Raw genomic sequence first — 24005 nt, 5'->3', positions numbered from 1 at the left:
ATTTACTATGGTTTAGGGTGAACCAATTACCGATTACTTGCTGGAGGTGTATCTTGGATATGCTGGGTATGCTTCCCTCCTTCCACGATTTTGCTTCCAACATGGCTATCCTTCTTCGTATCCCCCTCCTTGCTTAGCGCAACCCCGTGGTCTTATGTATTTGGCTTGGTTCCCGTCAAGGGGCGTGACTCCTATGCGTGACTCCTGTGCGTGACTAATATATATTTTGCCTATATTAGTTTAATCCTTTCGTGACTTAAGGTTTCTCTTTTTTTTTTTTTTAATTTAATTCATTATCGGCTCCAACGCTATCCTTAACATTATTGGTTTATCCTTAATAAATTACGGTTCACTTTCTTACTTATTTGTTTCATCATTATTAATTAATATTTACCAAGATTTATCCTTTATTTATTAATTATTATTTGTCCCTCATGTTATTTGTAGCATTTGATTAAAAGGTGATATATATATATAAAAAATGAATAATAATTAAATAATAATTAATTATTATTTGTCCCTCATGTTATTTGTAGCATTTGATTAAAAGGTGATATATATATAAAAAATGAATAATAATTAAATAATAATTAATAATTATTTATTTATTAATAATTAAAATTGTTGTGTATTTGACAAGAATAAGGTACCAGGATATCATATTTACATTAATTGGGGGTCATTGCGTGTTGCTTCAAAAATATTGGCGACCTCTTCGTGTAGGTCGCGTACCGCTTCCTCTCCTTGTTCAAAATACTTTGATGGGTTGCTTTGTGACTCGGCTCTAGAGTCTTCTTCACTCGATGTCGAGTGTGGGGCCTGGTTGGCGAGATCTTCCTCCGCTACATCTGGAAGCGGCAGGTTCCTGACGACCTCCACCAACTCCTTCCACGTACACGGCCTTTGTCTCTCCCAACTACGACTTCGACTCACACTTAGACTCCTGATACGTTTCTCAAGGCTCTTTGAGTCAACAACCTCCCTTAATCGCCGCCTCTGCTCGGCCTGTTCTTTCATATAGAGAGATCTCCGTACCGTTCCCTCGTCTACTCCTTCGGTGGCAGTGGTACATTTGTCTTTGTTTGGCCGTAGGGGCATTAAGTGCCAGAGGTACGACGTCGGCTTGTCTCCCTCTCCTCTTCCTCCCTACGGTTGCGCTCTTCATACCTTTGGAGTACTTGTTGTCGATAGAGTTCCCGTGCAGTTCCCTCCCTTCGGTCTTGGAGTGCAATCAGATTTCTGGCGAGTAACCTTGGAATACTTCCCAACAGGTCAAAGACGGGAGTGTTGACAGTGAGTTCACCACATACCGTGCCTTCATAGATGGCTCTCTCTTGAGCCTCCCTCTGCACGTACTGCATGACCCACACGTCCCACAACTCTACCAAGTTTGTCGTCAACTGATCCTCTCGTGCCTCTTCCGCGGTACTCTCATTGTGTGTGACGCTGTCCACGACAATTAATTGCTGGTTGAATGGCCGGCCCATTAATTCCTTCCGCTTGCCGCCATAGTTATCTCCAGGTTCGTTCCGGCAACGATGCCAAAATGTTTAGCCCTTATTGTGAGGTTGGTAAACTCACGGGTAAAACAAGGATTTCCCACACGTACCAACTATTAATGTAACAAAACATTCATATATCAAAGCATAAGTCACAACAATAAACAGCTCTACTAGAAGAATGATGTCTTTATTGAATTCTCAAGAATATGCCAATACAATACCCTCCTTGCCAAGGTTCCATCCGAATCATATATAGACTCGACGGTTGGCCAAGTTGCCAACCGCCACTAACTACCAACCACCCCACGGGAACCTCTCGGCGACTCAACATAACCAACATAAACACCCATCCCAACTTCAAACTAACATGTGTTATTAACCCCCAAATTCAATATTGCCTCAAACACAAATCGATGTTTGTAATGAGTTCGCACCAATAACCAAATCGCTGGTAAAATTAAGTTGCTGATGATCAATATGAGAATTGAGTTGCACATATAAAAGCAATGTTGATCTTAAATTGATCAAATGAAATGATCAATTTTGAGCTTATAGCTGCTTGGAAAAAGGTCGATACCTCATCACTCAACATTTGGCGTTTTCATTTAATGAGGTTCGATTGGGGTGATAAACATTTTGGCCAACCTCATTCAGTATTTGGTTGATATCGACTGCAGATTTTAAGTGATAATCTTGATGTTTCAAAATTCGGCACTTAGGAAATTCAAATTCGCCTCTTACATTAAATGTCTCATCACCAATTTTCAATGGTAAGGGAACATTCATTAAAGGTATTGCATCTGTCATTTGCAAGAGGCCTTGAGCTTGAAATAATCAAATTGAATACCCTACGTTAAGAATCAAGAGGTAATTGGCATTTTTAAATGTATTTCACTCACACTGCATTTGATGCTTGCAATCGTTCTTCGAGTTTGAAAAATTGCTTTGAATGTAATATAGAGATTGCATCGTGGACACTTAAGTGTTGAGGTGGCATCATCAAATGCTCATCGTTCATCGCATCTATTGAATGACTTGCATCGTTTGGAGTTTAAGGCATTGCCACCTTTCTTCATCATATTCGAACTTGACTTGATCATAAAAGACACTTTTTTTGTTTGTAGATCATCAAAGTCAAAGACGAGGTGTCTTGGGTCAAAGACAGGGAGTTTGAACCAATGACAAGGTGTCGAAAGCAATGACAGGCGGTGTCAAAAGCAATGACAACTTAGATCATTTTCATGCCTTAGCCAAATTTTCTTGATTTTGAAGGTGACTTGATTAGTTTTGACCAACTACACTTTTTCAAATGAAAGGCAAATAGCTAAAAGACTTGACAACTAAGAAAGCAAAAAAAGTGGGGTTCCCCATTTGCAATGGGGTGATGTGTGAAAACGTCACAACACGTAGCATAATGGAAATTTTGACTAACCTGTTGTGTAGGTTCCAGACCAAGCTCTAGTTGACAATAGTGTCCCTCTATTGTATTTACTATGCACTAAAATTGTGATTCTAGGTCAGAATATAAGAGGGTCCCATTAGGGGGGACATTACAACATAACTCCCAAGTTAGAGTACACCTACTAAACTCGGGCTTGGTCCATTCAAACATCATAGAAGATGCTCTTATGTGTGCTATTGTTATCCATTAAAAGATGCTCCACGTAGTTCTGTATGTAACACTTTGCTTACATGTTCTTAGATGGTCTTACATGTCTTATATTCTCTTATGTATCTTACAAGGTCATGGATGCTTTTGTACATATTACAATGACATTATCATACTTACATATCTTACACGCCATAATACAAATGCCAAGTGGCATAAAGTGTTATCAAAGGAATGCTGAGATTCCTTACAAGTGGGATGCCCTTTTCTAATTGGTCCCATATTTACAGCACATTACAAATATTAAATAAATACAATGTTATTGGATTTGCACGCTGTGCAATATCTAATCCTTGCAGTAGTGAGTAGATATAAAGTTCACAAATCCTTGTTGACTTATTAAAGAGTTATTTCTTTATTGCTTGCCTATATAGCCAAGGCATTTGCATTCTTCCCCTTTCTTTGTTAAGCTATTTAGTAGCTATGTTTTGGGTGAATATTAATTTCGATAATTTTGTTTGTTTTAAATTTTAATTCTAAAATATATTGTTAAAAGTATTAGCATATCCTTAAAATATGCTTGTTTTTGCATATAAAAATACTTTCAGCTATACCAATGAAGTTCTACAAAATTAAATTTATATTTAAAAACTAAAAAATATAATAAAGTTACTATGTATCTTTAAAGTAGGGCATTGAACCTGTGTAGATAGAATGGATTCCATTCTTCTTTGCATTCAAGATCTTTTATCTTATATTGAATTCAATTTTATGTGGACTTCTGACTTGTAAATTTTGTTATTGCACCGTGTCTCCAGTAGTCATCTTCCTTGCTTTCATTCCCATGTGGTGTGCAATAGGATGCATGCATGGTCTGATGGTTGTGAAGGGTTGTACTCATGTTGTGTAGGTGACCAAATTTTGGATGAGACGATATCTGTACAATTTGTTGTTACTCTTTGGCATGCTGTTACCTTTTAATGCTGCTTCAAATGTAGCCAATTCTTGTTTTCTGTAAATATATGGTCATGCTTAATAATCAAGGGTCTTAACTGTGGGTCATGAGAATATCCTTGTGGTCATTAAACATGTTTCTGTGAGTTTGGAAAAATGTTTTGTTAATATTATAATTGTCTTTTATGTGATGTTATGCTAAAGGGAATAATTAGCATCAGTTCCCAACTGATGGTGAATCAGTGAGGTAGATTAGAAGCAGGAAACTTCATGCTCTGAAACAACTTGTGTAGTGAATCCACATAATTTTGAAATTTGGATATTCCATCATTTTAATTTTACATCCCTTTCATTTGTAGCAATAACAAATGGGTTTACCAAACTTTTAACATTATAGGATATATCATCAATCTTTCTTTCAATTTTTTTGATTTCTCCATACAAATAAATGAATTCCAGAATTACAAAAATTAATCTCAGTGAAAAGTTTGATCCTTGTTGTAATGTACTAGGCGATTGGGAAAGCATACAATGAGCTCAAGCAGGGTGAACCAGCCATTGAGCGCCTATTTGAGTTAACAACATTTTGTCCACAGGTATAAATTTGGTTGTGGTTTGAATATCATATATTTGTTATGAACTTATGAGCACTAAAATACATTAAGACTCAACTTTTGAAAACTTCTAGATATATTTCTCAACATTTATATTGGCGTTCCTTATTGCAATGATATCATATGCAATTAAATATTTTATGGAGAGTGGCTCATGTCAGATCAATGGAGTTACCATAGTTTTAAAATTCAATGAGTACTTGACCAATTTGAAGTGGTTGAGTGTAATGTCCCTAACAATAATTTTTTGATTTTTTGCAAATTTCAACGATGCATGAATACTTAACACCTTTTGATCACAGAGATCTTGATGTGGGCAAGGCTATAGCATATAGTGAAAGGATTAGAATAACATTAGAATATTATGCTTGTTTTCTGGAAGCCACACAATTTTATATTTGCACAGGATTACAAAAATCTGGAGGTAAGATATGCATATTATGGTGGCAAGCCTTTTAGATTAATTATAAGATGTAACTGAAAATGATTGAATCTAGTTCAGGTGGCAAGCCTTCAAAAATATTTACAAATTCCTCGATCTGGTGGAGAACTGCATAAATTAACATTAGAACTAAAATGTTGCTGGAAATAAATCTGATGTTGCTGGAAATAAATCTGATTCACTAAGGTTGTGGCAGCATAGCCTCCTAGACATACAATATTGAAGTCAACCATTAATTTATATAATTTTTCTAATGTCCCCAAATTCGAAATGTTTAATTTTTTGTATCTTTTTTGATTGCTAGAAACAAGAATGGAGCTTGATCAACAAACTCAAACAAAAGTAAATGCTGGTATCAACCCCTTTGGTATTTTCTAGAAGGAAATGTAGATAATATTGATAAATACAAACTATAACAGTTGAAAAATCCTTCTCATATCATATTATTCAGACTTAAACAATTCCTACATTTTGGTAAACAATGTTGCATCAACAAGAAATTGAGATTATAGCCCCCATATTACATAAAGAGGCATAGCCTGGAATTTACACAATTTGCAACATAAATAATACTGTGATCCCTACTACATAATATGCATCTTACAAATATGGGCGTATTGTGAAATGCCTGGGCATGAAATGACACTCTTATTCATGCTGTAGCAGCTCAACTCCTTTCCCACTCTAAAGGATGCGCAATTGGGAAAGATATGGTGCATGACTAGCTTTTAGTACCATTGTCACACGTGTGTTAGTCCTGCAAACAATTTCAGAATAGTGAAATCTGCATATGAAGGCTCATGAACAGGGTATGAATTCCTTTATAAACTCTGCAATGCGTGATCATCCTCTAATGATGTGCAGATAACAAGGCTATGATGGGATAGTAGATTGGCATGGCTCATAAAATCAATGTCAATAGTGGAAAAATATATGAATAACTTTGAAAACCAGCAACAAATAAATATACAGCTTTGAAATGAGCAACAGATGTTGAAGACAACTCTTCAATGTGTCACTCTAGATGAAATGATGTGAACAACTACGCTTAAGTTCTGAAAACCAGCATTATCAATGATTTGTTTGTAAACACTAGTTGCCCAAATCTGAAACTTGGATGTAAACACCAAATTCATCTCATATGCAGACCTTGTGTGGAGATGCTCTAGATGTAGATGGGGATTTTTGTCCCCAAATCCAATGATGGAATTCCAAGAGAGTTTTTGTCCTCCAATATCTTTGAAATGCCTTGGTTTCATTTTTGATTGTGAAAGTTAAACACAATGATCAAATTCCTGAAAGTTGGATTACAAAGTGAAGACAAGATGACTCTAAAGGAATCCAAGGGCCACCTTATAAAGCTCTCCAAATTGGGCCTTTGAATTAAAAATTCTCTCCAAAAGTATTTAAAAATGCTTTTGTTATTGTCAAGTGTTTAAAAAACATTTTTATTTATTTTAATTAGTAGAGTAATATAATAATACTATAAAATTACCCCTTAAAATACAAATTACTAGGCCCAACATAAAAGTATATTATCGATCGTTTCTCTCGCTTTACCCTTTAGCCAATGGCAAATAAAGGATAGGCTAGAGGTCTTCTCCATCAATCTAATTCTTGAAAGGGGACATGACATTTTTAGGCAAAGAACTATGCAGTCGCCAAGGAGTGAAATAAATATGTTATAGTCGGCTATGTAATAAATATTTATGTTTTGTAATTGTTTTTGTCCCCTACTGGTTGTTAGTTGTTATTGACAGTTGGTAGCCTTAGCTAACATTGGTCTACTATATGTGTACTTGTTATTCATAGTCAGGGACTGCTAATATGATATCTTGTACTTATTGCATATCTGTCAAATTATAATAAAGCCATATCATTTTGAATATGTTGCAAGTAATGTATATTATTATGTTGTGTAGTTCTATATTCTTGTTTACTCTACAAATTTGTGAAGTAGAATAAGTAAACATTTGGTGTCATTGCTGAACCAAACTTTGGCAAAGAATAATTCATGGATGAGAATCATGGTCATCTAATGGGGTAGCCTGTTGACTGTTTATTGCTATATCTGATAAATTAAATACAAGAAATAATAATACAGATAACAATGCATACCAGATATATGAGTAAAATATATCTTTATTCGCACATGAAATTATTACAGAGAAGAAGACCAGAGATGGTTGGCCAAGGATTATAGTTCATTTAACGCTATCCTACTACCTTCCTTGACGGAACACAACATATTTAAAGGACCCAATGGCTCCCAAGAGGAACACAACCATCAACCAACCAACACATTAATTGCCCAAGAGTGACAACAAACTTAATTTGGACAATTAATACATTGCCAAATAATCGATATTATCAAACATAACAATAGGCACTTTTATGCCGACTACATCATCCCCCCACCCCCCCCATCCCCACAAAAAAAATAAAAATAAAAAATGTTGTCTTTTAGATGAAAAGTAAACATCAAATAATATTTGGGAAGACTAATTACAAGAGTGTAGATGATAACTTGTACTGGCAACCCCAAACTTGTAGTGTACTTGAGAAACCAAATGGGGCTTTGGGGGCAACGTTCTCAGTGGGGTCAAGGGGCAGCACCTCTTGCGGGGGTCCTGTTGACGTGTATTTTGTACACAATCATACACAGAATAAAATACCCAAAGGCATCTTATCCTCTCTTGAATAAAGTCGCTAACTGCTGAAGATATCGCAAGAAGGATCAGTTAGGATGACTCCAATGTTCTTTTTAGTAGGGTCTCTACGTGTGGATAAGCTCCAATGGTATGATGTGATTTGTTGGAATCACAAGGGGACTTACATTTGATGATTGAACTTCTGATCTGCTTTGCTGGAACACAGGCTCTTACTAGCTTAGATTTGAAAAAATGGAAAAAGGATGAGGGCGAAGAGAGGATCTAATCCTAATACTAAGAATGTAGGAGCAATGATTGATCTTTGATGAAACTCTAACTAGGTCTTGTTTTGACATCGCAGGACCATCTCCACAAGGCTAGTGTGATCTTCGAAGGGAAGCTTTATGATGTTCAAATCATCACTGCAGGCATAGACACCATCAGGTTGATGCATATCAATGAAGAAGCGACAATTGAAGTTAAGCTTAAGCTGAATGATTCTAGTTGACTACACAAGGCAAGTCTGCAATCAACAAACTGCTAGTAGTATGGATATGCGAATTTCACCCTCAATCAAGCATATTTCTTCCACTCATCTAATAACATGAAATCAAATATGAGAAGTATAAAGACCATGCAAATTGTCGAATCGACCCATAAATTTCACCATTTCTTCAATGAAGTTACAAGTCTTTTACAACAACATCTTGGCAACAATCTTTGCCTTCTCTCTCTACTCTACTCTAATTGCTATTCTATCAACTATATTCTAACTCTTCCAACTAACCTATTCTCTCTAATTCCTAATGCCTTTACAAAATGAAATGCCAGGGCTTATATAGTGCCCTCAATACAATTCGATGGCTTAGATCAATTCGAGATCAATGGCCAAGATTTTACAATGAAAACCCTAATTAGGGTTTGTTACAACCATTACATAACATTTAATGCTTGACCAATGATAAAATTGTATTGCTTGGACACATGTCCTCTCTAGAAAATTCGACCAATGAATAGCCGGGGTAGGTACATAGAAGTTTGTGCCACCTTCCATGAGTTAGGTACATTGAATCTGGAAATGCTGAGGTGGACCACACTGACTGGATGAGCGATGACTGGGATGCCACCTTGTCAGTAACTTGGTAGATATTCAATTTAATGTTGTTGAGAAGCTAGCTTTAATTAATTCATCTGGAACTATCTGCTTCTTCAACGAACCCTTTGCTCTGACTTCTTGTGTCCTTGATTTGCAGGATGATGATGTACCTCGCCTTGAAACGCTGGATTGGAGGAGGCCGCCCTTGTCCTTGCTTGATCATCCTTGAGGAGACCGTCCTTGATCTGGCTTGATTTTCCTTGAGGAGAACCTTCCGACTTGCAGATCCTTCGAGCTTGGAGTCGCCATCTTGATACCTACACAACCTTTCAAAATTAGTAATATATTTTGCAACGTGAAAATATAGACTAGAAAGAGGATTTAAGTTTTAAATTAGGAAACCTCATGATAAATCTTTGAATTATCATTTCCTAAATTTACTAAGCCACTTGAGATTGAAAATTGAAAATTCAAAATTGAGACTAGGAGAATCTCGCCATACCTCCACTTGGGAATTAACTCTAAGAAAAGATGCAAAATTAAGCAAGTTTGCTAGGCAAAATGTGGATCAAAGTCTTCAAAATGTGCTTCTTCTATCAACTTCACCACTTCTAGCCTTCAACGTCTTGAGGAAAATTCGCTCCACCTCTAGCCTTCAACTCGCACTCCTTCTTGGACCAGATTTTGCACTCCTTTATTGCTCCTTCAAAATCGCACTTGGACAAATGATTGAAAGATGGATTAACATGCTCAACACACCCCTCTTATATAGGCGCTCATCTTGATAATTGCCCCTAGGCCGACTTGGAAAATAGGCCCAAAAAACAAATAAAATTTAATAAAAGAGGGGGCCGACCTTGCAAAATAATACCCCAAGCGCTCCCTTTTTTTAAAATTTAATTTAATAATAATTAATTAAATGTCTTTGTAATTAAAAACCTCGATTTTTTAAAGGCTTTAAATTAATTATTGAATGTCCATGCGCTATTTTTTAAATACCAATTTAATTAAATCTTTCACATTTTTATCGAATTTGGCATTTTAATGTAATTCGAAAATATTGGCGCCTAAGCATGGGAGGAATAAGGGACACTAACCATATCGCTCTGGTCCCTGGGAGAGGGACAGGAGCGCTCCTTCATTTTGGCCTTGTTTTTCTTGTTTTTCACGTTCAGAGTCATGTCTTAGACGTCCAAAATAGCATTTTAATTGGGAATCTTGAGCTTAATTCGTCCCTTTTGTGGAAGGAGTGCGCTTTAAAGTACTTTCGCCCTGGTCCCTTGGTGAGGGACAGGAGCGAACTTGCCCTTTTCCTTGGGTCTTTGTCTCTTTAATCACCAATTTATATCGCAAGGCAGGTAACAATGTTATCCATTCATTCCATGCATACTTTACTCGTCCTTTACAATGCAAATTTGATATTTGAGTGAATATCGCCCTGGTCCCTTGGTGAGGGACAGGAGCGAACCTTTGTTCCTTGTGCTCATCCTTGTTTATATCAACTTGCAACTGTCTTCACGGTGTAAAATGATGTTCCTTACTCCCCTTTTGAACACTTGAAATGTGAGTGGCGACTTAAACTTGGACACACTTGAACATTTCGCTCTGGTCCCTTGGTGAGGGACAGGAGCGAATTTGGGCATTTCCATCACCTTTGCGGTCTTTGATACTTTATTTTCTCTCCGAGGCGTTCCAAACATCATTGCCCCTTTGTGTCTTAGCTTGGAGTGATTTAAGCTTGGAGGGAATATTAAATAACCTTGAGTTCGCCCTAGTCCCTGGGAGAGGGACAGTAGCGAACTTTCACTTGTAGGCTCAATCATGCTTTGCTAACTTTTAAAACCATCTTCAATGGATCCGCTATGCTTCCCTTCACTCATCCTTGACATGTAATTTGCTTCATCTTGGCGAGAGATTTGTCTAAGGAAGAAATCGCTCTGGTCCCTGGGAGAGGGACAGGAGCGCCTAGGACAATATGGGCTTCACTTGGCGTTTTTGCAATCTTCAAATTATCTTCAACGGACTCGTTATGCCTCCTTTGCTTGCCTCAAACTTAACACTTACTTGGTCTTCGCCCAAAACCTGTCTTATAGGGAAAATCGCTCTGGTCCCTGAGAGAGGGACGGGAGCTATCACTTAAATTCGCCCTGGTCCCTGGCAGAGGGACAGGAGCGATTTTGCTTCTAGGGTCAATTTTCCTCATGATTGCGCTTTCAAGTTATATTCAACTGATAAAATGTATCTCCTTTGATCTTCTCAATTCGCGAAATCGTTCAAATCTTTCAAGGACAAGGCAATTTTGGATTTCAAGCTCCGGTCCTTCAGTGAGGGACAGGAGCGATTTTTGTCCTCCAGGCCCAAATGCTTCACTTTTCACCATGAAATGTCTTTGCTAGGGAAGATATCATCCTGCTTCATGCTATGAATAAAAGTTAATGTCCAAAGAAGGTCTAAAAATGTGCATATGAATAAAATCGCTCTGGTCCTTCAGTGAGGGACAGGAGCGAATTTGACCTTCTAGGCAAAAACTTCATCATTTCATTGCTTTTGATCAAGTCTGGATGCTCCATCATGCTCATTTTGCCCTTCACCATGCCTTTGATGTCTCAATTCTTCCAAACAAGGTCAGGAATGGCTCAAATAAGTATTATCGCCTTGGTCCCTTGGTGAGGGACATGAGCGAAATTCGCTCTGGATCCTCAGTGAAGGACAGGAGCGAAATTTGACTTTTCGAACTCTCTATCAGGACAATTTTAATGGAATATAAGTGACATTTCCTTCTATCTTTCTTCTTTCTTATACTTTAAGTTATATTCCATATATACTTTCAGGATGTTTGAGAGTGGTTTCAGACCTCCAGGAGTTATATTGCAAGATCTAGTTTTTTGAGGTTTTTCTGTTTCCAGACTTAGTCAAATTTCAGGATCAGGACATTCCAGACTTAGCCAAATTTCAGGATCAGGACTTTCAGACTTAGCCAAATTTTCAGGACCTGCTATCCTATTGATCTCCCCGACAGCACTCAAAATGCAAAGGCTAACTAACAAAACCCTAAAAGACCAAAAAACAAACCCTAAAAAGCAAAAAACATGGGTCCCCATTGGCAATGGGGCGATGTGTGAAAACATCACAACAGGTCCGGGGGCAATGCCTCTCGTGGGTTTTGATAGGTCCCTGTTGTGACGTTTTCACACATCACCCCATTGCAAATGGGGACCCCCTTGTTTTTGCTTTTTAGGGTAGTGTTTTGGCATCCTATTTTTTAGGAAATTTGCTTTTTTTAAATATAGAAAGTTCTGTTTTTGGCATTTTGGGGCCAATCTGGGAACCTTCTTTTCCGTTTTTTTTTTCTTCAAAAAATAGAAAGTTGCTTTTTTTATTTTTCCAGGATCACAGGTGGTCATCGAGTCAAGAAAATGTCGAGCCAAGAGAGTTCATCCAAAACAAACCAAGTATGGAACCATCTTTGAATCTAGAGGATAATTTCCAAAAATCTAATTGAAGATCATGAGAAAATGGCTAAGTTTGAAGCTTGGATCAAGAAACCCCTTGTTCAATCATGAAGATCGTCTATCCATGAAAAAATTTCTTGATGGCATTGAAGTCCGCCCATGCTTGGTGAAAATTTTTGATGGCACTGAAGTCTGCCCCTATCCATGGAAAAATTTCCTGATGGCATTGAAGTCCGCCCAAGCCTAAGGAAAAAATTCCGAAATTTCTTGACTTAGTATCAAGTCCGCTCTAACATGTGGAAAGTTCTTCAAGTGCATACCAAGTCCGCTCTAGCATGTGGAAAGTTCTTCAAGTGCATACCAAGTCTGCTCTGTAGATATGGAAGGAATACTTTATCCAATGCTAAGTTTGCCCTTGGGAAGCAAAACTTCCTTACTCTCATGCAAAGTCCCCTTCCCCTCCCCCTCCCCCCCTGCTTTGGTGAAGAATCCTCAAACAAGAGTCAAGTCCTCCTAGGAATTGAGAAAATTCTTTGTTCAAGTGCAAAGTTTGCCCAAGGTGGATATATTATGCTAAGTAACTGGTAAAAAATAGATTGATTATTTACAAAAGAGATCGAGTCTCTTATAGAATACAAGATTTACAAAAATGGCAAGTTTTTAAAAAGAAACTACAAAGAATCATCTATCGACTATATTACAACAGTATTGAGCATTAAACTTATATTATAAAATATTATTTTGTGAAATTTTGCCAAGACCAAGGGCACAATGATAAGCATAAAAGAGAGACAAAAGTATGACAAGAACAGACTGTATTCTCATCAATATGCAAATGATCAACTGGATTAACCAATACAATGAATATGGGCTTGCTTATATAGGCAAGGTCATATGGATATGTGAGCACACAATCATGACATGTGGCTCAATGAGAAACAAGGGTAGGTAAGAAAAAGTAGGGGTAGGTAGTGTTGTGACCTAATCACAGATCACCCCATCCCAGATAGGGATCCCCCTAACTTTGAGGCCCTTTCAATCGTTTGGTCTTGGTTTTTTGTGTGTTTTGGTTGTAGTCTCATTAGTCTCTCTGCTTTGCGGATGTTCGGGGGTCATTTGAAGTTTGTTTGCTTTTTGTTTGAGCAAGTTGGGTGAAGTCTAGGGCTTGTTTTGTCTTTTCTAGGGTTTCTGCCTTTTGTCCTAGATTTTAGGGGTTTTTGTTAGGGTTTTGGAAAAACTGAACATACGACTGGAATCAGGACCCTTCAAGGAACCTCCCAATGAAATTTGAGCCAAAACGGAGCAACTTTCTATTTTTAGAAAGTTCCTATTTTTTAGGGATTTTTTTGTGTCCTAGAATGTCGTCATTATGCCAAAAATCAAACTTACTATTTTTAGTAATTTCTATTTTTAGTAAGTTTCTATTTATAGTAAGTCATTCCTGTACCCTGTCTAGGGGTCTAATGCTGACACTTTGAAGGTTTCTATTTTTGGAAAGTCAGTGCTGACAGGACCATTCGGGCAAGGTGACAAAGATCAGACATTTGTAGCTGTTTCTAATTCCGGAAAGTCAGAAAGAAGACAGAGAAAGCCAGAAAATGGTTAAGTGCTGGAAGCCCATGCCTGAAATAGAAAGCTCAGAAATTCACCCAAGTCCAGGAAGACACTTCAAAATCACAAGGAGATCAAAATGTTTTGAGTCTGAAAGCTTAAAAGTTGAATGAATCCATGCTAGATTGAAAATTTCGCCCAGGTATGCAGTTGGGCCCTAAATCCAGGTGTCCAGGGATAGCATGGAAATTTCAAGAATCCATGCCAGAGTGAAAATTCCACCCAGGTATGCAGTTGAGCGCTAAACCCAAGTATCCAAGGATAACATGGAAAGTGTGAGAATCCATGGCCAAGGCATTTTAGCGCCCAGGAGAGGTGAAAGGCGCCAAGTTGGGAGATAGAAGAAATCCTTGGAAGTGAAGAAATTCCTTCCTCAGGTCAAAATTGCGCCCTAGTGCTAGGGAGGGTGCTAAACTTAGCATCCCATGGAGAGTGAGGAATAACGAGGGAATCCATCAATTATGCAAAATTCCGCCCCAGCCTTGTGGAGGGCGCCAAAATGGAGAATGCATGGAGGAATGGACAAATTCCAAGAATCCTTGACCAAGAATAATATCTACCCCAGCCTTGTGGAGGGCACCAAAGTGGAGGGTGCAAGAAATTTATGAAGGTGTTGGAATTCCCTTCCACAGTGACAAACACGCCCTAGCCTAATGGAAGGCGCTAAAATGGACTTTCCAAGGAGAGGTGGAAAAGGTATAAAATCCATGCCTCATGTGAAATTCCGCCCTAGCACTTGGGAGGGCGCCAAATAGCAAGAGTCAAGGAAGGATGGAAAAGTTCAAAATTCCTCCTTCTTGAATTCTTGAAGAAATAGCACCTAGGAATGATGGAGGGCGCCAAAATGGGTAGAGCATGGAGAATATTGAAAACTAGGAATTCCTTCTCCTAGGTCATTGAATTCCTTGACCAAAGGAAAATTGCGCCCAAAAGAAGAATGTTGAAATAACTAAGTCAAGGAGAACCAAGGAAATGATGATAAAATTCCAAGACACAGTGAATTCCACGCCCAAGCTTAAAAAATTGAAATTTTGCCTAAGGCATGGAAGCCAAGGGGTCAAGGAAGAATCAAAAAGCAAAATTCCCCTTGAGCAAATTTTTGAATTTGCTATTTTTAGACATTGAATCTCGCCGGAATATGGAAAATTTTATAGATTCGGAATTATGGTGAAATTCTCTATCTAATGAACCTGGCTCCTAAATTTTAGGGGGATCCCTAAAAAATAGGGATGTTGAAAAGAGATGTGGAAATTCCTGCAAAAGCAGGAGACGACAAGTTAGAATGGAATCAAGCGAATCCTGAGAAAATCCTTCTATTTCCCTCCGAAATTGGAAAGGTGGAAATCAATGAGTTGGCGAAGAGAATCTTCCAAGTATGACGCATGACTTAGTGCATTTAAGTATATTTCTAAATTCAAACTCACTCGCATGGGAAGTTTCTTTTGCATGGCATAGTAATTGGGGAAAGTATGACGCATCATGAATGCAATTGCTAATTTAAATGCCTCCTAACTTAGCAAGACGTTTTGAAGAATTCTATATAAGTTTGGAAAGGTATTTCATTTCTCATGTGGTGGATTCAAGAAAGAAGAGCTGGAGAAGTGAAGGGTAGTCAGACTTAGTCTCTATTTTCATCATCTCCAAGGTGCTTCCCAGATGGCGGAATCAAGCAAGGCAGCTACCCTCTCCAGGTAGGCATTGATTAAGGAAGAAATGAAAGGTTCTTTCCCCATTCCCGGCTGAATTCAAGATGGGAAGAAATCAGCGATACTAATTTAGGCACATTCAATTTGGCTGCATTCAAGATCAGAATGTTCGGGACAGCAGGGCACAGTCAATCACCAACAGCTGTCAAAATTGTCAAAAGCGGAATTGTTGCGGCAACTGGTTTTCCTCCCACTATTTAGTGCCCGAACTTGGTCCAAGAATGTGCAACACATTATAATTTAGAGTGAAAGACAATCTCAATGCCTGATGGCAAGCTGTTGGCAACATTGACTCCGGAGTCAATTGGTGAGGCTTTCGGAATTCCTTCGCACTATTCCATGACATATAGGACCAGCAGTATATGAAGCAGGTCCTGCCAGGTGTGCTGATTTGATTAATAAGCAGTGGTTGTTGAAGCCTAGGGTGCATGCCTCCAAGATGCCAAAAACTCTTACCATCTTCGAGTTCAAGCCGGAGTATGTGGACCTGATAAAGATGCTGAGTAGAGTAATGGGGTGTTCACATTCTGTGAACTTTGAGGCCTGGATGTTCTTCTACATAGGCGAGATCATGAATTCAAATGGGCTAATCGATTGGGCTAGATTGATCAGTCATTACTTACACGAGCAGTTGAAAAACTTAAAAGAAAAAAGGTCCCAGTCCTATTTCATGAGCTCCTACCTGTTCTATATGCTTGCACGAAGGGGAGGATTTGATGGTTTGCCAGCAAGAGGAATTATGGGTTGCAGACCGGCTCAGCTGAAAGTACATGAGTGTTATCCCCAGTTGCATCTTCACAATGTCAATTCTTACAAGTTGGCAAATGACACCTTCACCATGTACTTGACATGGCTTATGCAAAAGAAGTTTTACGTAAGGGTGTTGCCGCAAGCAAGTGCCTTGGTCCAGAAGTATGGAGCTGCGTTCTTGCAATTTCCTAAATTAACCTACATCAGGACGCAAGGATTCTCATTCCAGTCATACAAATTGCCAAGATATCCATCAAACAAGCTCGTATTGCTGGAGCTGCCTATGATCAATTGCAGAAGAAGAAGAAAAGCAATCAATTGAATTCCCAGTTGTCTTGGGTGAGTTCATGGAAATATGCCCAGGCCTAGAAGCCGCTGACAGTGCAGCAAGGGAATTGGTATTCTATTGCCTGCCGTTTTATACATCCAGGGCCCAGTATGATGCTTACCGCCAAATCAGAAAGGTTGCTGGCGCCAAATTCATACACAAGTTTCATTTAGAAGATTATTGGGCAGGTGCTGAGGACGACCTTGAGGTCCGGAAGAAAATGCATTCCAGATTGCCCCTCGACACCATCAGGATAAGTGAAATTTATCAAGTACTAGATCAGGCAAAGGAGGATGCAGATTTGATACAACCTGAATTTGAGAAAGTAAAGGATGAGGCTATTCAGTTGCCAGATTGGTCAGAGTCTGAGATGGATGATTTGAGTATCTTAGCTAGATCGGTGCTGGAATTCACTAAGGACTGGATTGACAGGCAGATAAGAAAGTTGGTGGAAGGGAATGTTCATCTAACATATCAGCTAATGGGAAGTCTAGATTCCCATAGTGAGGCAACCGAAGGCTCTTCCCAGGTTCAGGCAGGAAGTGAAGTTTAGATGGATAAAGAAAAAAATGCCCAAAAGAGACCAAGGACAGTAAAGAAGAAGGATATCCAACAGGAAATTCCACAGGAGGTTCAACAGGAAGTCCAACAGGAAGAACCTCCACAAAAGAAAGCAAGGACGGAAAGAGAGCATTCACCAACAAGTTCCTTGAGTGTGCAGGAGATAGAGTTGTTTCCACATACCACAAGTCCACTTCCAGAGAGCATTCTAGCAGCAGATATACTCAGCATTAACACTTCACAGGGACACCATCGGCCAAGAAGTCAAAGGCAAGAAAGTCCCCCACATTAAGAAGAGGTTCGCCAGGATAACTTCATGGAAGCTATCCTTGGTGAAATGGAGGAAGAGTCACAGGAACAGGAGCATGTAGAGGATCATAGTCACTCCATCCCTGGTGCAGGAGCACCCTTCCAAACTCCTTCTCTTTCTTTGTTTTGTTGGTATTATGCTTCTTTAGAAGCCATTGTACATGAATAAGAGCCATGAGCTCACGTGTGCTAGACTAGGTCCTAGTTTTAGGTCCTTAGTGAGTTTGTTGTGATTTCTTGTGCAGGAGAGGTTGAGTGTGCCTAGAGTGTGTGTTAGGCCTTATTGGCATGTTGATGTCCTTAGGATAGCCCAAAGTAGGCCTAGGAGTCATGAAAAGCAACAATGGCAAAGTTGCTCAAAAGATGCAAAAGTTGCATGACAACTTTTAAAAGTTGTCAAGCAACTTTTCCACCCAAAATGGTCATAGACCCTTGTTGTGCATGGAGAGCCCTAATTTTGGCACACCGATCGAGGCAAAGGTGGTATAAGTACTTGCAAACCCTAAATTCATGGGTTGTATGTCAGACATTGTACGGCTCTAGCAAAAATATCAGACTGAGACTGTAAAATTGTTACCAGTCAATTTGAATGAAGGAAACAAGCAAGTTAATGCATTGAGATACGTCCAAAACTGTGTGGTTTGTCTCTCATGGTGTAAATACTTTCATTTCAAGCAATTAGTTTAGGTTTTTACTTGCAGATTGAGTGAGTTTGTAAATAGTCTATAAATTGTCTTCTTACTGTCCAATTTTGGACAGGATTGTGTAAATGACTGCATAACTCCATTCCCCGTTGTGGAACCACTATGAAACCATGGGGAATGAGAGTTTAAACCTTGTACCTTACTGCAAAACAAGCAGGGCCCTTAAAAATGCAGGAAGGCCAAGTAAAGACCCACTCCTAGGCGAGACTGGATAGTGCCTGGTTAGGAGAGGTTAGATTGCAGAGGTCTTGGAGAGCAAGGTTGGACAGAGGAGAGTACATCCTTTGGAGGATTTGTAGAGGAGTGTTAGAAGCATCATTGGTGTGAAGGAGGAGCCTCCACCAATCCAAACAAGGTGGCTAACACACAAAACCTTCACTGTGACCCAGGTAGTCCACAAAACCCTCACAAAACCCTTAAAAACCCCAAAAATTCGCCCTAGGCACTGTACGGCCACTTGGAGGCCCAAAACATAGAAAATCCTTCAGCCCTTGCCAATTGAATGGTAGTCCATTTTGGGAGTTAGGGTTGTTTGTGCATCGTTTGTGAGAGAGAGCCCTAGAAGATGGGGTTAGGAGGCCTAATTGGTCCTAATCCTTGTAGCCCTGTTTTGTAAGCAAAAACACAAAACAGTGAAATCGGTAGAAAGGATGAAGGTAGCAACTTCTTGGGGGCACATGGAGGGATGTAAAACATGGTTTGAGACCTGATTTAACCTTGCTAAGACCTTGGAAAGTGTGGAATAAGCCTTAGCCCTTATTAGCCATAGTAAGGGGTTTTTTGTCTCATGAGTAGGTGAGACCTTAGCAACAACATAGCAACTCATTGGTGGGTGGATTGGGCAAGGTCAGGGGATTCCTCAAGCATAGGGAGTCGTAGAGACCCTAGGGTGTGAGGAGAACACGAGGTGATCCACGGAAAGGATCCAGGAGCATAGACTAGGCTAGTCTATCCCAAACCCCATCCCATCAATCCCCATTCCAGATTGGTTGGTGGGAAGGATGACAAGGGAATCAAAAAGGGAAACTGATCCTACTTAGGAGTTGGAAGAATTATTGAAAAGGATGGATCAGCCAGCAGAAAGAAAGGCTCCCCAAAAATTTTCCAAGGTTGCTAGGAAGAATCTGGATCCCAGACCCTGCACATTGCTGAGCCTGCAGTAGATAAAGACAGAAGCAAAATCAAGTAGGAGGATTATGTTATCAGACAAATTGATCTTGGCCATGCCTCCACAGGTCAAGTAATGGGAGACTTTTAAGAATCTTCCTTGGCCATGAAAGAGAAGATGCTGAAATCAAAGGCGAAATGTAAGCGACTGAGGGAAGAAAATAGAGCCCTATGCGAGTACGTCCGGAGTTTCAAAAGACCCCTCAGGGAGGCAGGTCCTTCATTCACTCCTTCCTCCCTTCCTAAGGAAGTGGTTGATGATGTAGAGGTTATTAGAGCGATGGCGCAAAATTCCAGGGAATGGATAGAGGATGTTTATACCGAAGCAGGAAAATTCATTGAAGACCTAGCTCAGTTTCATTCAAAGTTCGTGGCCCTCCTGAGCAAATTAGAGACAACAGAAGGATTATGGGAGGATGTGCACATTTACTAGGACTTAACCATTCCACGACTCAGGGCTTTGACGAAGGCTCCAAGGCAAATTATGGTTGACGAGAAAGTGACTCAGGAAAATGAAGCTTATGACTTTCCCCGATGGTCCTATGCCGTCTGCTCAGGAAAGAACACCTTCGATAAATTCAGTGGACTCCTTTACTTTGAAAGAGTCCATCAAAGGGGTGCAGGTGGAAATCATTAGTGTAATTAAGGCATTGTTCGTGAGGAAACTCAATGACGGTGGAATAACAGTGAACTCCCTGAAATCTCAGTTGCACAATTTCTTCTTCGTAGGTTCATTCCCCAAGGAGCATTTTGCAAATGTTTCTTCATTCTCCTGTATAATGAAGAAGACACAAGAAGTCATGATGGTGTGGGAGAGCTTCTTTTCCAAGAGCGAGGAAGAAATTGCCTTGATGGAATTTGACATTGAGAATGTGCCAAGTGTCTCCATCGGAGAGTTGGAAGCCGTCGTTAGCAAATTCATTGCATACGCCATAAATGAGCGAGATAATGGTCGTCCATTCTTGGACGAGAATCTTTTGGTTGAATAGTAGTGGCGTATTTATTGCTGGAGGTATTTTAAGTGTGGGTCCAGTCAATGCATGTCGCCGTCGGATGAGGAATCTTCTTGCATGCAGCCTCCTCATTTATGGTTTTATGACAGATTCTCCTTGCATGTCGTCATCACCTGGAGCATGATGGACATTTATTCCTTGCATGAGGGTGTTCGCTATATTCTGAGCATAATCAACATCATGGGGCACATTTAATGCACTAGTGGGTGCTATTCTAGGCTTTGAATTAATTGTATATGGGCATAATCGGTCATTAATTGCCGATTCCCACCTTGTTGCACCTTGAGTGGAGAATCTTCTGGGGTGAAACCCTAATTAGGGTTTGCATGGCCTGAGGCCTATATAAAGCGGTGACCCCCCTCATTTGTAAAAGGAGGGGAGATTATCTGAGATTGTTGCATCAGGATTGTGAAGTAGCCAACTTAATGCGTTGTTCGATTTTGATGGTGTATTCTTGTTCTACTTTGGCAATCTGCATGGTCTTGTTCTCTTCAATTAGATTAGATTTGCTTATATGTTGTTAGGAGAACTGGATTTGATTGGATCACTTGTTGTAGAATTCGAGCTCATACTTTTGGTGTGCAGTTGATTGTTGTATGTCGTGCAAAGTTAGCCTGAGTCTTTTGATTTGTATATGCTTAACTTCAATCATCAGTAAAGATTGTTCAATCCGATGGTCTATATTGATGATCTGAAAAACCTCCACGCACCCTTTGAAGATTGCACCGCCTTCGTGTAGTTGTGCTATGCTGGTGAAACGAAGCGTGGTTTGATTTTGCATGAGTTACCTCGTCTCCTGCTCTTAGGATTAGATTAGCTTTAGCATAGTTCTCTCTACCTTACTCTCATTTGCTTTCGGCCTAATTCGAAAAAAATCCAAAAGATGCAAAATTAGAGCTTTCATTGCAAATCATCCATGCATAAATCTTTGAGCTTGCATGAGTCTTCTCCAATTGAACACACATAAGGCCCCTTGGGTTATCAGCAAACTCATCAAACATCTGAGTCACGTCCATGCACTGAAGGAACCTTGGGATTAGCCGTTTGAACTTTAAGCAATCATAGCATGCAGACTAATCTTGATCAAGAGAGGATAAGGTGACCATTGGTGACTTTATTCTGTGTTAGACGCGGTCATAAAAAACACGTCAATAGGTAGGAGAAATAATATAATATTCCACAAGAGGTGGATGACCCACCGAATGTGGAGTGTAACAACAAGATAAGACCACAAAAGGTGGAATTTCTCCTACAAGCTATATCCCTATGTGCACACTTCCCTAAGTGTCTCATATCCAAACTACGATGAGATACATTATCCTAAGTTAACTTAAGTAAAGACACCCCCCCTTAAGTGCAACTTAGGGGAATGAAGACTCAAGTTAACAATGCAAGATGGGCCCCGACTACTAGGCCATGATAGGTACCCATGTACAATATGCAAATGGAAGCAAACCTATGCAATGCAATCTTTCAGAAACGGAGAAAGGGAGAAAACCTAGTGGGAAAAAACTCCCCCCCAAAAGAGAGATGAATGTACAAAAGACTCTCAAAGAAGAAGGTCAAAACCTCAAAGAGGAAAAAGTCCCCCACATAAGAGAGGAAAGAGAAGTCAGCTGACCCCCTCTAATGAGACATCCCGCACCCCCAAGAGAGGTTGCAACTACTGGAACTTACTATCGGTGAAAGGTTTGGTGAATATGTCTGCAACTTGCTCCGTTGTAGGACAATACTGCAAATCAATGACCTGCTCCTGAATCAGCTCTTGGATGTAGTGCATATGGATCTCAATGTGTTTGGTCCACTGATGCTAGACAGAGTTCTTCGAGATTGCAATAGCACTTTGATTGTCACAATGTAGAACTGTCGGCCGTGGAGTGGTGAATCCAAACTCTGTGAGAATCTGCTGAAGCCAAATGGTCTCAATCGCTGCGTTAACAACTCCTCGATACTCAACCTCAGTTGAAGAGAGAGCAATAGCATGCTGCTTCTTGCTTTGCCGACAAATGGGGCTCAAACCAAGGTGGAAGATGTAACCTGAAGTAGACTTACGATCATCAAGATCGCCAACCCAATTGGAGTCTGTGTAACCAACCAAGCGAAGTCCTATGCCTGTTACATAGTGAATCCCATAATGATGTGTACCCTGGATGTAGTGAAGGATGCGCTTGGCGTCTTTCCAATGAAGCTCATGTGGTTCGTGCATGAAGTGGGAAACCATGCCAGCTGGAAATGAAATATCAGGGCGTGTGTGAGTCAAGTAGATGAGACTACCCACAAGTTGACGATACAACGTGGCATCAATTGGTGGAGAAGAGCACTGACCCTCAAGCTTGACTCCTGAAAGAAAGGGAGTCGGTGCAGGCTTACAATCAGCCATATGAAAGCGTGCAAGTAGATCAAGAGCATACTTGGGCTGCGATAGTGTAATCCCGGAAGGTGACTGTGAAATCTCTATCTCGAGAAAGTAGTGCAAAAGACCCAAGCCAGTCATAGCAAATCTGTCATGCAAAGCAGATTTGACCCTGCTAATGATGGATGCGGTGCTCCCTGTAATGATCAAATCATCAACATAGAGCACAAGTATCATGTGAGACTCATCCTGTCACAAAAGGTAGACATTCGGATTGGAATGACACCTGGTGAACTCTACTGAGAGAAGAAAGGAATCCATCTTGGCATACCAAGCCCTGGGGGCCTTCTTAAGGCCATAGAGAGATTTCCTTAGTTTGCAAACCAAGCAAGAATCCTAGATGAAACCTTGTGGCTGCTCCATATAAATCTCCTCATCAAGATCCCCATGAAGAAAAGCACTCTTCATATCCATCTGATTTACAACCCAACCATGAGCTGCAACAATAGAAAGTGTCAAGCGAATGGAGTTCATCTTGTCTACGAGCGCAAAGGTCTCAGTATAGTCAACACCTGGAACCTGAGAGAAACCTTTCGCAACAAGCCGAGCCTTATACTTATCCACACTACCATCTGCTGCAAACTTGGTCCGATAGATCCACTTACATCGAACCATCTTTCTCCCCTTAGGGAGAGGGACTAACTCCCATGTGTTGTTCCTCATCAAAGAACGATACTCTTCTTCCATAGCTTGGTCCCACTCAGGAACCCCCGATGCTTCCCGAAATGTCTGTGGATCGGAAGCGGTAGCAATGAAAGCATGTGGAAGGTCCTGATGTTGTGATCGAGTCCTCCGTGTATTTGAAGGATCCCCAACAAGAGAACCCGTGGACTCAAGTGTCTGTTGAGCCCAACGAGGTCTAGGTGGAGGTGGAGAATGAGGCTCCTCAACTACAAGTGGACCCTGCGGAGGTGTAACCTTGCGAGTTGGAGTTGAAGGAGTCTCATCATCTGAGTCATTGACATCACTATCCACAATGGAGGAAGGTGGAGGAGGTAGAGAGGCTAAGCTAGGAGAGATTTCCTCAAAATGAACACTCCTCTCAATGAACACCTCATGTGTCTTAGGATCCATCAATCGATATGCCTTAACACCCTCAGGATATCCAACAAAAAGACAAGGC

At 40.1% G+C, this 24005-nt stretch overlaps 1 protein-coding gene across 2 annotated transcripts in view; it reads left to right on the top strand.

Moving 5' to 3' along the window:
* Window positions 1–24005, top strand: part of LOC131077960 (ABC transporter B family member 29, chloroplastic) — a 239394-nt gene that overhangs the window by 114096 nt on the left and 101293 nt on the right. For both annotated transcript variants that reach the window (XM_058015560.2, XM_058015559.2), the window contains one exon: window positions 4578–4661. In XM_058015560.2, the coding sequence (XP_057871543.2) occupies window positions 4578–4661 (84 nt within the window). The remainder of the gene's footprint in view (window positions 1–4577; window positions 4662–24005) is intronic.

Source organism: Cryptomeria japonica, chromosome 5 (assembly GCF_030272615.1).
Source record: "Cryptomeria japonica chromosome 5, Sugi_1.0, whole genome shotgun sequence".
Taxonomy (NCBI): domain Eukaryota; kingdom Viridiplantae; phylum Streptophyta; class Pinopsida; order Cupressales; family Cupressaceae; genus Cryptomeria; species Cryptomeria japonica.
Note: the sequence above shows the minus strand (reverse complement) of the source record. Positions and strands in the feature narration are given on the sequence as shown.